Raw genomic sequence first — 15,683 nt, 5'->3', positions numbered from 1 at the left:
TCGTCTTGTCTACACTGTCACGGAAGCCCAACAACAATATGCGGGTCACATATTTCGCGCGTGGTAAGCCGATTCTTAACACTTCGAGAAGTGTTTTGTCATTATTTGCATTTGCAATGGCCGCTTTTTCACGATTTAATTATCGCGACCGGGCCTTTTCGTCGACACCAACCACCACGCTTTTCGTTGCCCAGCAGAAGATTGCGGAGAGGATCGATTTGTGTTAAACACGATGTCGGTACTTGGAGACCTCACAGGTCTGTATGTACCTTTAGCAGCTCGACATGTTTCTCTGCTTTTTGTTTCCATAACGTGACTATCGATTTTTCCTCTGGCCTAGACACTGGTATCCAGCGTATTCGCTGGTATTGCAGTAAACGGACGGCATAAAAGATCACAGTAGAAGCGGCCCGGTAAACTGGTACAGAGTGCTTTGTCTCTATGGGTTTTCTAGAACTGTGCTGCCATAACGATAGCGGCTTGAGCGCTGCGGCGGTAATCTCTTAGCGGAGTCATCCAACGGCAGCCACAGAGAAGGTTATTGCTGTCGAGTATGCCGAGTTATTAATCGATTCCATCTCTCGTTGAAAGTAGTGCGAAACAAAGGTCTACATCTGAGTAATCTTCTGTTCAAAAAAAAATTCGAAAATAGTACCTACAACTTCGCTCAGTGAGAAATATGTGCTGGAATGAAATGTGGGAACAGCTATAAAGAAAACAGAAAAGAGACAGCAGAGTGCTGGAAGAGTACTTTTGTACAAGTTTCTTTAACGAGAACGGAAGTGTAGAAGTTTCCCTCCCCCCAAAAGAGGAACAGGCTTGATCGACGCGCGTGTAAGTGAATTGCCGTTACTATAAATAGCGTCAGCAATCGGTGAACAACATATCGTCATGTTTGCTGTTAGGAGACTTTTCCAGGCTGCTGCTTTGCAGGTAACAAGAAACAACGTGATGGACTGCTTATGACAAGCTATAGATTATAAGATGCATGGGAAAGGGGAATTCGAATTACCGCCTATATTAGACTTAACATAAGTTTAGAGGTGGCACGGACTATATTTTGCAGATACTTGACTATACGCTGAAATTGCAAAATACGAAGAAGGCACACTTAACTTTGAATACGGTGTCAATTTTTCTAAGTATATTCAAATTAGAAGTATTTAGTCATTAAGAGACACACATTAAATGCCACGCTGTCGAGGACGTTTTCAGATACACCAATACTGTGTGTGCGATTGATTTTTTTTGCCGTTTGGGAGCCGAACTTATAACTAGGAAATCCCAGCTTTAACCTTCGACTGAAAAGAATTAAAATTTTTTCAGTTGTTCGAGATATTAATTTCAGCTTATCATTACATATTGTAGTATTACACATTGGCATATTTGAAATAGATACTACTGTGCTACAGTGGCTATTGCCCATTGTGGAAGTATCCGCGCTGAGATGTCTCACCCCTTACAATCCGTTGTTATCAATACTGATACATTTGAGAGGCCTGTTTTTACCATTCCTATTGAGGTAAAAATCTGAGTCGATGCCAGCATCAAGTTACTTATTTCTAGAAACATCAAACGTTTTTGTTACGCAATAAAATACGTTGCATTTTTAACTTCATTTAGTCTTGAACTGTCATGGCAATTAAATGATTATGATATTTTAATATAGTTTAATTTAGCAAGTTTACGTATCTCTTATGATATGAAAAGCACGATGTTTCAGATTATTTCTTTAAAACAGGAAGTTATTTGCATATTTCTACGCCTGCTTTGCCGACCAGTCTGATTCGCGCAGGTTGTTCAATGCTCATCGAATCTGGGAACATTTAGTGCGGTATTTTTTTTGCGTTTATCTGTAAGACTATAGAATTAGATTTTTTTGATATGCTATTCTTTACGTTTCGTTTGCTTGTAAAAACGTTTATCGTATTCTTCAGCGATCTTTTCAATACACATTGTTAATTAGCATATGTATGAGAGTAAACTAACCAAACTTACAAAAAAACTAACAAAACGTTTTGACGAATTTATGGACTGGCCATTACGATTTATAAGCATTTACAAGATTTTACGTATTAGAAAAAATTAACTTCTTCTCGTGCTAGAACTTAACATTTTTTATTGTTTCCACTTGAAGCCTGCTCAAGCTATCCAACAGCGACCACTCTAGAGATGGAGCTTAATCGCTAAATGGGCAATAACAAAAAAATGGGTCAAACGACTTCTGGTCTGATATGTGACTTACCCTGTTTAGACTCATCATAATTACATTAGGACAAGTACTCAAAAGCAGCCAAAAGACAGTCAATAATCTCATACTAAGGTATTAAGTTTTTACTGCTGCCATTTAGCGATCTCGATACCATTTATCTGATTTTTGTATAAAAGGAAGCAGCATAGGATTGAAAACTTGGGTTGTTCCTTCTATTTCATGAAAGGAGGAACAGGCAAACACTAATTTATCTCTTGCATGCTTGTAATAAAAATAGGAATTTATTTAGCTTCTACATGAAATATTCCTATATTATAGAATATCATAGAAAACCTAATTATTATATATTCAACGTGTAGCACAAGATAGGGGTGTATATGAAGTCACTACCGAAACCTTCTAGCTATTGCGGCGTTCTTTCGATTCAAATTTCAATGGTGTCATAGATGCTGATCTTCTAAACAAATTCCGCTATATCATTTTTACCTCTAGAAAGACTAAGTTTTCGCGGCGACTATGAAAAAGACGTTAACCCTTGTAAGATAGTTTCACGCCACGCATTCCTAGAATCTGTGATAATGTTATTGTAAAATGAGGGGGCGGTGTAAATGTTTGGTAGTATAAATAATTCGTTTGATGAGACTGCCTTTGCGAGGTCGAATCAATTTCTGCAATCATTTTTGAAAGATATTGGGCACGTCAGCTAATTGGCATATTATTTAACGTTCGACTTAAAACGATCTTGTATTTCCAGATAACCCGTCATCAAAATATGCACCAAACAGCAGCAGCTCTGTCTAAAAAAGAGTTTGATGTCACATTTGTTAGGGAGAACGGGGAACGCATCACGACCAAAGGAAAGGTACACGATTGACCATAATCAACATCTATTTATTCTACTAAAACTTTCTTCCTCTGCACTTCCTATGGAAAGTCAGTACATAGTGCACGTGTTGCATAAAGAAGTTGAATGGCTGTATTTTGAAGAGGTCGATTTAAAAAATAGACAAGCGCAGTAGGTGCATCGAAAGCTTAATCTGTTCTTTGCAGGGAAACGTCGAAGGCCATACAGGACTTACGAAGGCAGTAAGCAGCTTATGAGATAAGCTCGATTTTTAGGTTATATGATCTTGAATGGTATTGCCGTACTTATCAATAAGGTGGTCAGCAAGATGCATAGTAAACGTTTTTTTTAGCGTAGCCCATGCAGTGAGAGGGAGGCGTATTATCATGCACACGCTACAAGCACTTTCAAGCCTTATTTGCCCATTGAATATGTAATCCAATGGAACTGCATTGTTCGGAAGGAGCAATCAACCTGTTAAGAGCATTTTTTGACTAACTTAACTTGAGTAAGTCTCTGGGTGGAAGTTCGGCGCGATTCTTTGCACTGCTTCAAACATCGCTAAGAGCGTGAAGACATATTTGAGTGCAGTGTTATTCCGAAAAGAGATCGCTGGGGTTTGACTGGGATTTCAGTAAGATATTATCATATGCTAAAGTAGTTCTTGTAAGCCAATCTTGTGTTTGCAACATAGGGATTCTATAGCGCAATGATATTCCGTTAAAATACCGTTTTCTTTTCTATCGGAAGTATATTGACTTTTAAGATCATCATAATGTGCTTGTTAAAGACGAGAAAAAAACTTGTTTTGTAAGTCTGTAATGATGATCGCACGGTTTTACATTTCTGTGATGTTGTTTAAAAAGGGGTCAACCTAAAACGCCTAGTTAGCGATGGCGGCGAGTCCTAAGAAGCCCTTGAACTTATCCGCGTCAGGTTCATTATAGTAACAATTAATAATTTAGTCAGTCTAAAATTATGACGCAATTTAGCTGGGAAAGGGTTTAGGAGATTAAATGCATATATACTAAGAGTATCCTGTCGATGTGACACTATATATGCGTGAATATATACACGCTTTATACCACGATGTGTGAAGTGTTTATGGAACAAGCCTTCAGTAAGTCAGTGAACGATGTGTGTAAACAATGGGTTAGGCCATTAGACACTCATATTAGGCGAGAGTTAAAATCTGTTTGCGCCGATATTGTTTCACTAAACGCGTATTGCTCATGACGCGTTAGGCGTTCGAGTATATTAATGAGAAAAATAGATTATTTTTACGCTTTCATTTCGTTTAATATGGGATATAAAGACGAAATATTTCTCTACAATATTTTAGGTTACGACGCGCAAGACTATTCTAAAAGAATACAAAACTATGCAAGCTGAAAGGTTAACTTGAGTCTGTATTCCAATTTTAGGTCGGAGACAGTTTGTATGATGTTGTTATTAACAACGACATCGATATTGATGGATTCGGTGCTTGCGAAGGAACTCTAGCCTGCTCAACGTGCCATCTAATCTTCAAGGTTGGTATTCTTCAATTCCTATCAATATGTTATTGATATCGTAAATGTATGGAGGCTTTTTTCTAACAGTTAAAAAAATAACTGTTCTATTTTTTCGTATTTTTTCCTCAAGTTATATCGTTTCTTGGGGTAACATTACTAAGAAAGCGTATGCGTTAACGGAGAAAAAGTTACCGGTGAGTTCGTACAAGTCGCTTGACTCTTGGAGTCTTCAGTACGTATATGCCTAAAAGTAGTAGATATGTATGTGATTGCAATAAAAGCAACGATGGCTGTGGTCATTAGATCATTAGGCTACCATAGAATATGGTTACAAGATAGTATTATAGGAATATAAAAATTATATTAAAGTGCACAGTTCAGTCCGCTAATTAGCGGATTTAACTGACTACACTTCTCCTATTACACTCGAGACATGTCCAGATTGCTCAGTGACGTGTCTATATCTATCGATCTTTTATTTTCAGCCAGAGGACTACGCAAAACTAAAGGAAAAGCCCACAGACGAAGAAATGGACATGCTGGACTTAGCTTATGGGCTGACAGAGACGTCACGGCTCGGTTGCCAGGTACTACTAATCACTTTGTTAATAGAGAAAATTGTGTGTGGGCTTATTGCCTTGTGTAAACAAAGAAGGCTTTCTTAGTAACTGACCATATTCACCAAACCCTTGAAGCCGCTATTGCTTCCAACATTCGTAGTATGTTTAATTTCTTATGGACAACTTATTAATAAAATACAAGTAAAGCAGTTACTAACTAGACGTGATACACGAGATGGGAGTGAAATTTACAAAAACATATGAATTCTTAAGTTCTGAAAAAAAATCTACACTACAAGTTCCAGCTGCATTTGTACTTGTAATTCACCTTATATATGCCGGCCTCCTTTGCAGGTATTCCTTACTGAGAAAGAATCTGGGATGGAGGTTCAGATTCCGGCTGGAGTCAACGACCAAAGAGCTGCTTGATTTTTCCTCTAACAATAGTATTTTCCATAAGTTTCGGATATTAATTACATATATTATAAAGTGGGCTATAAAGCACACTTGCTGCGAAAATTACTGCCAGTATAAGCATGTGAGTGAGGTGGTCGTCTTTTAGTACCATGTTCACAAGCTATAGTGTAGATGCAGGTAGTCCTGTTTTAAAGTGCCTATTTTAGAAAGATTTTATACATGTGTAATAAACAGTTGTTAATTCCAATTCTTAAAATAAGAATTTTACTATTCGTAACGAGGAAAAATTTGTTTCGTGGGTCTTGCTTCATTTGAATCAAATCGTTTAATAATAAACTAGAAGTGTTTGAGAGAAAAATGTGTGTATATATATGAATGTATAGAAATATCTTGTCAATTCAGTGATTAACATACTTGTCAATAAAGTTATTTTTAATAGACTTCAATAGAATGATATGTAACTGGGAGACGATTGCGTGCTCTGTTGTTTTCTTTAAATATTTAGGATTCAAAAGATTATATATATATATATATATATATATATATATATATATATGATGGATGATACACATCATAATAATAAATGACCACATAACGTAACAGTTAGCAAAAAACCCATTACTTTACACTGTATTTTTACCATATTTTGGCTTCGTGCAACCGTATTCGTAATCAGCAATACAAATATTTCCGAGTTCTTTTACGTCTGGTACCATTCTACATGAGCCTTGTTTCAGAAGGCTAACTCTCGGCAAAGAGTGTTTACGTCCGGCTTCTAGCTGACACCAGCACCACACGCTCCTGATTTCGGTTAACAAAGGCGTTACCACTACACAAACACTGTACCTGGCCAGTGGCATAAAACAGGCTTAACGGTACAGAAACCCAGCTCACGTTACGGGTAGGAGCAGGTCAGCCAGTTTTTCTCTTGCTTTTTAGTAGAGGTCGTTTGATAGGATTTTTCACGTCTGTAAAAAGTTGGGTATGCAAAAAGAGGTCACCTGCAGTTAAGACAAAACAATAAACAAATAGAATATCAACAAAGCACACAGTGTTTCTTAAGATTAGTGATACCGAAAAAAACGTGTGATCTCCGTCATTATCATTGTAATGCGGTGTTCTTTACACTCGGCTAATTTTGTACAAGGTTAAGGTAGGTAGGTTCTAGCGTCCCCTTTTCCACAACTCGGCAACGCCATGCGAAAGTGGAGATAAACATCTTAACAACCACTAAACATTTGAAGGTTCGACAAGTCGCGTTGGCTATAAGCTTGATGTCTCTACGAGTGCGTCTCAAGCAGTCGAAGATAAATGGCATATATTTTCGTACAGTGATGCATTCCTAGGCATCCTATGTCTACGATTTTTTGTAAAATGCGTAACGTCGGGTGACACACATGTTTCGATGATTCATAACCTATTTTTAGCAAAGCTACGTGTCGTTTGTGAGTTTGCCTCTGTTCAAGCACACTGAGTCCAGTTAGTAGTGTGTTCCTAATATTCTCATCATTGTCTTCATGGTATCGTCGACTCGATGAGTGTCGTCGGCAATACAAGGGTCAAAACAATGAATTGCAAGAATATCTATGTTCGTCTTTCTACGGCTAATATCTGTAAATGTGCTAAAGTCGTTTGCATGATTAGGCAAATTAGCTGTTATGAATAAATAATAATAGTCTTAACTACTGCATGAGTGTGATATTATCGGCAATGACAACGGCAAAAAGTATGACTTTTTTGTATTTAATTTCAGAAGCAACGAGTGAACCTGGTAGTATTCGCACGACTATGCGTTGCCCATTGTTAGCTGCTAAGGTAATGACTTATGGCTATTACGAAGGTCTTGATCACTCAAGATGAAATCAGAACAACGCCAATGGACGTGAACGTGTCTCGTTGATCCCGTAGCGCAAGTCACAAAATCAGTTTGCAAGGAAGTCTACACAGCAAAGACCATTCATGTAAAACACTACGACAAGGATAATGCGGTTTCACAGGTAACAATCAACTTCCATAAATAGCTCGTATTTTCCTAAGGAATTTACCTAAAAACGTTCAACAACGTTAATTTAAGGAGTATTAACATCTATCATTTCCACCTGATGGGATAGGTTTACCTTTAACATCTAAGGAGGTTATTTGCACACCAGCGGACAAATGACTGCTAAAATTTCCCTTTAGTGTCTCTTTGAAAAACATCTATACTGGAGCATTAATTTTTTGGTTTCTGTGCTTTTTTAAATTCGTCTGTCTATCGCATCTGTCACCGTACCAATTTTTTCTAATTTAATCCTGAATTTTCCTATATGAACTTGAAACTGGGAACCGCTTACGATTATGATGCTAATGCACGATCTGGTAGCAGAGAGTAATCGATGGCGGTGTACAAACAAGCTGCATGATAGTTCGGCTTTGTATTCGACTTACACGTAAGAGCGCCTTCGCCACCAGCGCTGATAGCCCGCTCTACGAAGTAACATGGTCTAGGTGTAGCTAAATGAAATTGAGTTAGGAATATACTATGTGTGGACAAAACCTCATATGAAGTAGCAAATAAGCATATGTTGGTCAACACATTACTCTTCATGTTCTAGTTACATCCATTCAAATTCTATGTAAATCCCTATCTGTACTTCTTTTTAAAAGCATGTTTTAATATGAGGTACACCATAGCTAGAAAAACGTAGGCTTCTTATCTCCCTTATCTAAATTCCCTTCCTATTGGGATATCGAATTTGATTTATTCACCTGTAGCTGGTACTAGTCAAAAACTTCGTATATACAGGTCACCAACATCTTAATATCGAACAGAGAATATATGGAGCCATCTATAACATTTTGCGTCATATGGGCTGTATGATTCTTGTTTAACTTAGAAAGCTAATTTGAGAGATTATCAAATGTCTCAGATAATAAAATCCTACCCTAACGATACGCACCGGTAACGAACGACGTAATGCCTATCGTATCATGCTTCGTTGAAGCATGGCATTAATTATGTCATTATAGCAAGCAAGTAGATTTTATTCGTACTTGTCGTGTGGGACATATTCTTTTTCTACACACTGTTATTTAGATTCTCTAAATTTCTACATTTGTAATCAGCAAATTCGCAAATAATAACCGAATATATATTTATATCATTATTTTCATGATATAAATATATATTAGGAGTCGATAGTGTTCTAAATCTATGTATCACAAAGGACGGGCGACTCATTGGACTGGTTAATAACATTTTCATAAAGAATTGAAAGAACCGAGTGTAATAAAGGTGCGCTCATACTAAAGCTACCACGTTCTGCTCACTGCTGTGTGTGAATGACGCAATTTCTTACCTTATTGGAGTATGCAAATCGTCTTTCGAGTGTAGTAAATTAATTTAGGAAAATCGAATTATCTAATTTCTGACTCTCTCATTACCACACTCATCAAACGCTTCCTGTACGTCAGAAACTATTTCCGGCAGAATTTTAAAAATTGAAGAAACCTTGAAGAACCTTGTTATTGTTACCAAGTGGTCAAAGAGTTTATCCCGCATAATATTATAGATTAAACTTTATTAAGCAATTGGTTTGTATCGCTATTTCAAACCTGATTTCTCTATGGATCACAAACGGGTCAATGGAGAAAAGTTGAACTGAGTTAAAGAGAAGTAACGTAATCTGCTTTTAGGGTAACGGGCTTGTAAGGATATAATTTTTTATAATGCCCTTTAGGCCAGTGTCAAACGAATAAAAAAGGGGATATTTTTCCGCATCTAATTAGTCTTTCTAAAGGATTATAGTACAAGAACATTAATTTATAGTTATAAATGACAGAAAATATTTCTTCTGACCTTTGCTAAGTTCTGCAAAAAAATTCTTACCTATAAGTATACGTTTGTTGAAATCAAGTTGGTTGAAATCTGCTGTCGTTTTCTACAATGTAGGGTTCATGTTGTTTCATAGAGTAACAATAACACTATTTAACGTGCGGATACAATAGCTTCTAAAAACTCAAATATCTACGTGAGAAGTTGCAAAAAACCAGTTGACTGTTCTCCGTAACGGGGTTTCAACAGCAGCAGCAGCTAAAGCTCGTCAGCGTGTGCTCGAGAAGGCTAGCGAGAGCTAGCCTTCTCGAGCACACGTATCTCTCCGTCCGCGATTGCGTTTGGCTGCTCAGTAGATTCGGAACGATTTCACCAGCTGCTACTCGTTCAGTGCTATCGATGAGCCTAGTTACAGTTACAAGGCAGACAAACAAGCATGTTTCCCTCTCAGCGGTGCGCTACTGCCGATGAGACAACTGGTGACCTTCACTGTATGCACGGCCGCAGCTGGCTTGTTACGCACCATACGACCAGACATGCAAGAGTTAAGATATAGTGGGTCGGCAAGACTAAGCGCGTTACGGACTCAGACAGAAAGCGGACAGTTTTCGTATAGCAGCCTACCTCAGTCGAGCCTAGCTAGAACACGTCGGGCGCCATCTATCTACTCGGCGAGTGATAGTGTATCGTGAGTAAAACAGGTCAGACGTCTATGCGTAGAGTACTGCAGAGCACAAAGGACAGAAGACTCAGCTAAGAGTCTGTAGAAGCACAAACGACTCACGTCGATAAAGCAGAATTAAAGAAGCCAGAGGAAGCATTGTGTTTCTAGAGAAGAGCGTGTCGTATGCACAATACCGTAAGCGATATTCGATAGGATTATAGAGATGAAAATTCGTATCAGCGACAACAAGTCGTTAACTTTCGTCCGCAAGAATGAGTGAGGTGTCAATAAGTCGGATATGTACGCATCGCACAATGATGTTTGGCCAGACTCTACATGTAAATTTGTAGCACGCTGACGGCGATTTTTATATAACGCTTGTATGAAACATCGTGTAGTTTAAAGACGTGAAGTGACCTTAACAGGCGATCTCTTGAAAAAGATCTGACGAGACCGATTTTATTTGTATGCATTGAGATAGTTTCGATCAAACGATGTAAAGATGTCGTTGACAAAATCCGATAAAATGCAAATCTGAAATTCCCACTCAAATTGACAACAATGGGAGTTATTTTCCCACGATCGGGACGAGTTGGCTTAAACGAATTACGTGTATTTCGCCTACAGAATAGGTGTTCTCCGGTTGCGAAAACAGTGGTAAATAAACGATGCCTTATTTGCACAACAAATAACACGAGAAGTTCACATTCAACAGATTAAACGCTTCCTTCAAAAAATGGCTCAAAGAATTTTCCCCGTAAGTTCGGCCTGACGCAAAATCGAAAGATATTAAAAATACATTTTTTTTCAAGTATTATACTAAATACATCTATGCTCAACATGATAGGCGTAAAAGTACAAGATCATTGGTACAGGGTATGGAATCCCTGTTTCAGGATTAGAGGAGGATTAACACGCGGTGCTATCGAGGTATCTGCATGAAGTGAGAAGTAAACAATCGGAACACGACAGCAATGCCTAAGACATTATGATTCCATTACTAAAACAGGTTATTGAAATAAATAAATCAAAACACAATGAAATAACGGATTGACTTTGTCAATGTCGGTGCACTAAAACAGAATGATGAAAAAACTGCAATGAGAAAGTAATAATCGACTAACAGGATACGATAAAACAGCAATAGAGTCTCAATTATTATTTCACCTTTGTTCTTGTATATTACATCATGTCTGCAAAATGCTGGTTTCACACAATGGTGCGTGTACAGCAGCGGAGATTATGGATAAGGTTCCCAGCTGTCGGCTAGATACTGGCCGTAACCGTTATGTCCTGATCAAGATCTACGTGGACAACGATGAAGAAAAGGGTCGATACATTATCCGGGGATCTTCTCTAGCTCCTGACCACAAAACGATCTTTGAAGGCGAGGAAGAAACACTCAAAAAGCAGAGTAAATGTTAATCAGCTACTTTTTAGCTACGTGTTATGATGTGTTACCTGTTATTATAATTGGTGTTTTGTGTATAATGCAAGTTTTTTTGACATAAATGTGTCGACTGCTGTTAGAATTATAGTAACTAGAAATTGCTACTACTAACTTGTGTTGAGCCCGGTCTTAGGCCTTGCTTTTGTCGGCGCAGCTAACATGATCGGTAATATAACAAACGGTAAAATGGCATAATAGTTATCGTTACTTTGTAGCTTAACGAACGTGAATCAATTACAAACTATGCACGGTCTTCTGTTTAATTTAAAGTCAAACTGCAGTTATCAAGAGAAATCAATGTTTTAGGTAACTCACCTGTGCCTTTAGAATCAAACTGGTTACATGTTATTATATGCTGTAGTTATTAGATTTTGTTTATTATTTATTATGGAAAGAATAGCTCGGGTTTGAACCAACAGTTGTTCTTTTAGCGTATTAACGAATTTATTTTGTGTTACACACAACTGAACATGAATTATAACCCGATCGCACAAAAATACCCACACCTAAGCCTGTCGCACTTATTTCGAAAGTCTCTTGCATTAACTCGTTGCAGCTCTTAGGGTATAGTTCCTACTTTTTTTATTCAATCAAGGTATTAGTGATCACATTTCTTGAAACAGTTATTTTAATTTATTACTTTTGTTCATAAATAAATGTTTCGAGTTTTTGATTCAGCACAGAACAAAGTGCATTTGTGACCGGTTTGTGAAAATCTATTAGATTATCAAAATTATGTTGCCTTGCTATCCTATAGAAACGTTGTTGTACCCCCAAAACTTTGTTACACTGAGCTGGCTCTTCCATTTCTAATTTTAAGGCCCTTAAAAAATAAACAGAATACGATAACCGCTCAAATCTCCCGAAAAGTCGTTAACTTGCTTGGCAAAATATCGCGTTGTGGAAAAGAATGTAGCTAATGGCGACAAAAAATTGGCTAATGCAAAACCTGTACATAAGTCATTCTAGGCAGTTATAGGAATAGATACGCAGCTACATTGTTTTAGTTGCATATAAATAAACAGATAATAATAATAGGTAAACGAGTACAATGGTATAACTATGTAGTCTACGGTTTGTTTATGGCTGCTTGTTATTTTTAAATGTATCTCCGTTTAGGTGTTCGGTCTAGGCTCAACGAGACCTTTTCTCTACTGCATGATCATCGGCCAGTTCGCCTCGGATAACAATGAGATGTAGTACTGTTAATTATTTTTGGCCTTAAAGGCTTCTCTTTAGACCTTTTGTTTCGTATAGCTTCCATCGGCCGAAGGCACCTCATGTGGGCCGTGGAGATTCTTGTACAGCTCTTGTTGTGCTCAAAGTTAGAAATTAAAGTCTAAATTAGTTGTCTGCAAAAGCACCGACGTCGATTTTCTCTATTTATTCTCAAAATGTTTGAACTAACGTCAAACAGAAACTCTGTGAGCACTAAAATCGAATTTGGTACCTACGAGGGAGTGACTGACCTCTTCCAGAACCAAATTATCGTCCTTAAGACTAAGTGATTATTTACTCATACAAGGGTATACACGGGCACCACACAGTCCACCGGTCGTCGATTAACGGTGGACGCGCAATTAGAGTGGATTAGAGTGGAAACGCGCAACGACTGGTTACCGTTATAAGCATACTAAGCTTCAGTGTGCGTAAATTCGTACAATTTCATATATCACAAATGTAAAATGAGAACTCCATTTGCTATTTAAATATTTTTAAGGTGGCATGAACTCGCGTTCAGAAATGTTGTTTTTTTTTGAATCAGTTGTTTGCGTTAGTGAGACATTTTTAATCCGATTCTATGCTGAAAATGCCGATTTACCTTAGATGCCAAAAACAAACCGAACTGTGCTATTTTTTTATTTTGTAGTTTTGACAGAAAGTATTCGCGACGCCAATACAATGAGAATAGTTATCTAACACTATTGCGAAAGCGTGCTAAATGCACTGGATCATCAAAGCATTACTATCAACTGAGAAAAATCGTGCGACCCCATCGTTCCTACACAGAACGATAAATAGCGCCGTTCTGTTCCCTGAAAACAATTATGGATGCTCCTACTGATTTACTTTGTTTGAGGATACTTGTATTTTGTTGGAAGTAGATATTGTAGGTCATTACGGAGACACTTTGAGCAGACAGAGAAACAACAACCTATTTTTCGATATCTCTCAAGCCCTTCGTGCTACAGATCTTTTAGGTCTCTCGCCGCCTGCTAAGCCATACAACGTTTTCAATTCTATATAGATCCATAATAGCTGACTAATTTCGTGTAGCGATTTTGTGGATGTGTGTACAAGATGTGTATCAACATAGAATAATACTTTGCTTTTTCAACTTTTTCTTGCTACATACCACTCCTTTTAGTCCTTTTTGTCTCTTATCGTATATCTTTAATTTTTCCGGTTGGTCACCATTATTAGATTTTCTATTCCATAAAGGTAGTAACGAATAATGTCATATCTAATTCTAAGACGCAGATCCTTTTGTCTCTAGAAAATTTATTTTCAATGTATTTTTCGCGTAAAGTGAATGCTGTTTTGCTTCTGATAATGAATTGCACATAAAACCAATCAGCTTACTCAACCCACCTACCTTAGCCAATTGTATGCTCCTTAAATATAAGAATACAGCTGGGTATCGTAAAATTTGGCGAAATAACTAAGACTCCGAATGTGCCTTTTTCAGATATCGACTGCGATTGTTGCGGTGGAGGTTATATCGTTCTTTCGTCCGAGGACAAAGAAATCAGGGTATAAACACCCAGAAAATCCACATACATAATAACCCCCACTTTAACCAATGACTCTGTCATGAGTCTTATTGTTTTAACCGATAGGTTTTTATTTAGAATATAAAGCATATTTTTGTTCACATTATGGCATATTATGTGTGAACCCTTCAGGTCTATGTTATTCTCAAGTAAAACGTAGCAGTTGTTTGGAGCTTAACTAAGTATTGGATTCGATTGATCTACAAACATGTTAAACAGCAGTGAATATTTTTCCTATATATGGTAGGCTTGTATAGTCGTAATTATTATTTTAACTGCACGATTGAGCCACATATAATGAAATTGTAAGATCATACACGTTCTTATTTACTGGAATGACTACTAACTGCTGCACGTCTCACATATCTCTTTAAATCTGTCTAATTCAATTTTTTCTTTCTTGTAATGGCTTTCTAGGTGTTTGGTGTGTCCCAGTACTTCGGTATGGCTGACCACGAAAAGGCTGTGGCTATCTTGTCGAAACAGTATGCTGGTCATTCGATTTCAGCTTCGAATGAGGTTACTGACCAAAAGATCAACCGAAATTCTATTCGTACCGAAGCATCTAAGATCTAAATCTTCCAGTGCGCAATATGCATATCATACACACTGGTGATCATAGGTAATTTCGCTACTATGCTTAATGAATGCCGTATCTGTAGCGGATTATAATCGCTCAGGCGATACCAGAGCGCCCGCTCCGGTGAATCCTGAACGACGTTCAATTACAATAAATTTTTACACAACCCTAGAGATGAATTATATTCAACCACCAATGAAGTGACATCTTCAGACCACCTCGTCTATCTTTGTGAATAAAAAAGGTCTGTTCTTATTGTTGTGTTATATTTCTGCAGTAGGACACCTGGAGTCGCAAGTTCTGAAAAAATAGGTGACTACTATTAAAGCCTATAGACCTATTTCTGATTGTGGAAATGGGAATGGAACAACAATCGGGAAGCAGCTTTGTTAATAGCATTTGAGATTTTTGATTTGATAATAATTGATATAAATTTGATTATCAGATCATAAGGCACAAGATAAAGGGCACAAGTCATGAAGTTTTGGTGCTGCCACTGGTATGTCCCAAACCTGTGCTATTCAGGCGCCGGCTATGCTTTTATATATTCAAATTCTGAAGAATACTGCATTGTATGATTGAAGTATTTCCAGAAATCTCAAGCAATTTGCTTATATTGAGGAAGTGGGCTGGTTCGTATGAAGAATAAATTATTGAGTTAGTGCTTTCTTTGTGCTAGAATTATCACTGGATCTTAAGTGCATTTTCAATTTTGGTCTGATTGCTTGGCTGTTTGTTGAAGTAATCTTTAGCATGCAAATTTTCCGACCTATATGCTATAACTTGACAAGGGAGTTTAAAGAAAGCGTCTTCTCTGCCGGGCAATAACCACTTGAGCACGATTCTATACACGA

The 15,683-nt window shown here is 37.6% G+C and overlaps 2 protein-coding genes and 1 long non-coding RNA gene across 11 annotated transcripts; 2 read left to right on the top strand and 1 right to left on the bottom strand.

The window, feature by feature from the left end:
* The first annotated feature begins 263 nt into the window (after positions 1-263).
* Fdx2 (Adrenodoxin-like protein 2, mitochondrial Ferredoxin 2) lies at positions 264-6,422 on the top strand. 3 transcript variants are annotated; one of them, XM_086976075.1, is made up of 5 exons: positions 264-933; positions 2,967-3,074; positions 4,481-4,588; positions 5,056-5,157; positions 6,285-6,422. In XM_086976075.1, exons 1-5 carry the CDS (start codon positions 892-894, stop codon positions 6,324-6,326), a joined length of 402 nt encoding a protein of 133 aa, XP_086832201.1. In that variant the 5' UTR covers positions 264-891; the 3' UTR covers positions 6,327-6,422. The 3 variants fall into 3 exon arrangements, with proteins under 3 accessions (XP_086832201.1, XP_086832200.1, XP_086832202.1); XM_086976074.1 differs by lacking the exon at positions 6,285-6,422 and adding an exon at positions 5,485-6,014; XM_086976076.1 differs by lacking the exon at positions 6,285-6,422 and adding an exon at positions 5,485-5,632 and having other exon boundaries at positions 264-834.
* LOC147754570 (uncharacterized) lies at positions 6,145-9,746 on the bottom strand. Its single transcript, XR_015317953.1, has 2 exons — positions 9,416-9,746; positions 6,145-6,548 (listed from the first exon to the last, which is right to left on the bottom strand). It is a non-coding gene; the product is annotated as an uncharacterized LOC147754570 (long non-coding RNA).
* LOC111254713 (sex-regulated protein janus-A-like) lies at positions 7,401-15,084 on the top strand. Of its 7 annotated transcripts, none has more exons than XM_022815840.2 (4): positions 7,401-7,544; positions 11,257-11,439; positions 14,165-14,229; positions 14,667-15,084. In XM_022815840.2, exons 2-4 carry the CDS (start codon positions 11,268-11,270, stop codon positions 14,823-14,825), a joined length of 396 nt encoding a protein of 131 aa, XP_022671575.1. In that variant the 5' UTR covers positions 7,401-7,544; positions 11,257-11,267; the 3' UTR covers positions 14,826-15,084. The 7 variants fall into 7 exon arrangements, with proteins under 7 accessions (XP_022671575.1, XP_022671579.1, XP_022671572.1 ...); XM_022815844.2 differs by lacking the exon at positions 7,401-7,544 and adding an exon at positions 9,881-10,220 and having other exon boundaries at positions 11,260-11,439; XM_022815837.2 differs by lacking the exon at positions 7,401-7,544 and adding an exon at positions 9,882-10,325.
* Positions 15,085-15,683: the final 599 nt, after the last annotated feature.

The sequence above is a fragment of the Varroa destructor genome, unplaced genomic scaffold (genome assembly GCF_002443255.2).
Source record: "Varroa destructor unplaced genomic scaffold, Vdes_3.0 BEIS01000007.1, whole genome shotgun sequence".
Classification (NCBI taxonomy): Eukaryota; Metazoa; Arthropoda; class Arachnida; order Mesostigmata; family Varroidae; genus Varroa; species Varroa destructor.
Note: the sequence above shows the minus strand (reverse complement) of the source record. Positions and strands in the feature narration are given on the sequence as shown.

Bases quoted from the DNA above. Each gene is read 5' to 3' on its own strand.
- LOC111254713 (XM_022815837.2), top strand. From the start codon at position 10,298: ATGAGTGAGGTGTCAATAAGTCGGATAT. The intron at 10,326-11,256 runs GTACGCATCGCA...GTGCGTGTACAG, and splicing joins GGTGTCAATAAGTCGGATAT to CAGCGGAGATTATGGATAAG. The intron at 14,230-14,666 runs GTATAAACACCC...ATGGCTTTCTAG, and splicing joins CCGAGGACAAAGAAATCAGG to GTGTTTGGTGTGTCCCAGTA.
- Fdx2 (XM_086976074.1), top strand. From the start codon at position 892: ATGTTTGCTGTTAGGAGACTTTTCCAGGCTGCTGCTTTGCAG. The intron at 4,589-5,055 runs GTTGGTATTCTT...TTTTATTTTCAG, and splicing joins CGTGCCATCTAATCTTCAAG to CCAGAGGACTACGCAAAACT. The intron at 5,158-5,484 runs GTACTACTAATC...CCTCCTTTGCAG, and splicing joins CGTCACGGCTCGGTTGCCAG to GTATTCCTTACTGAGAAAGA.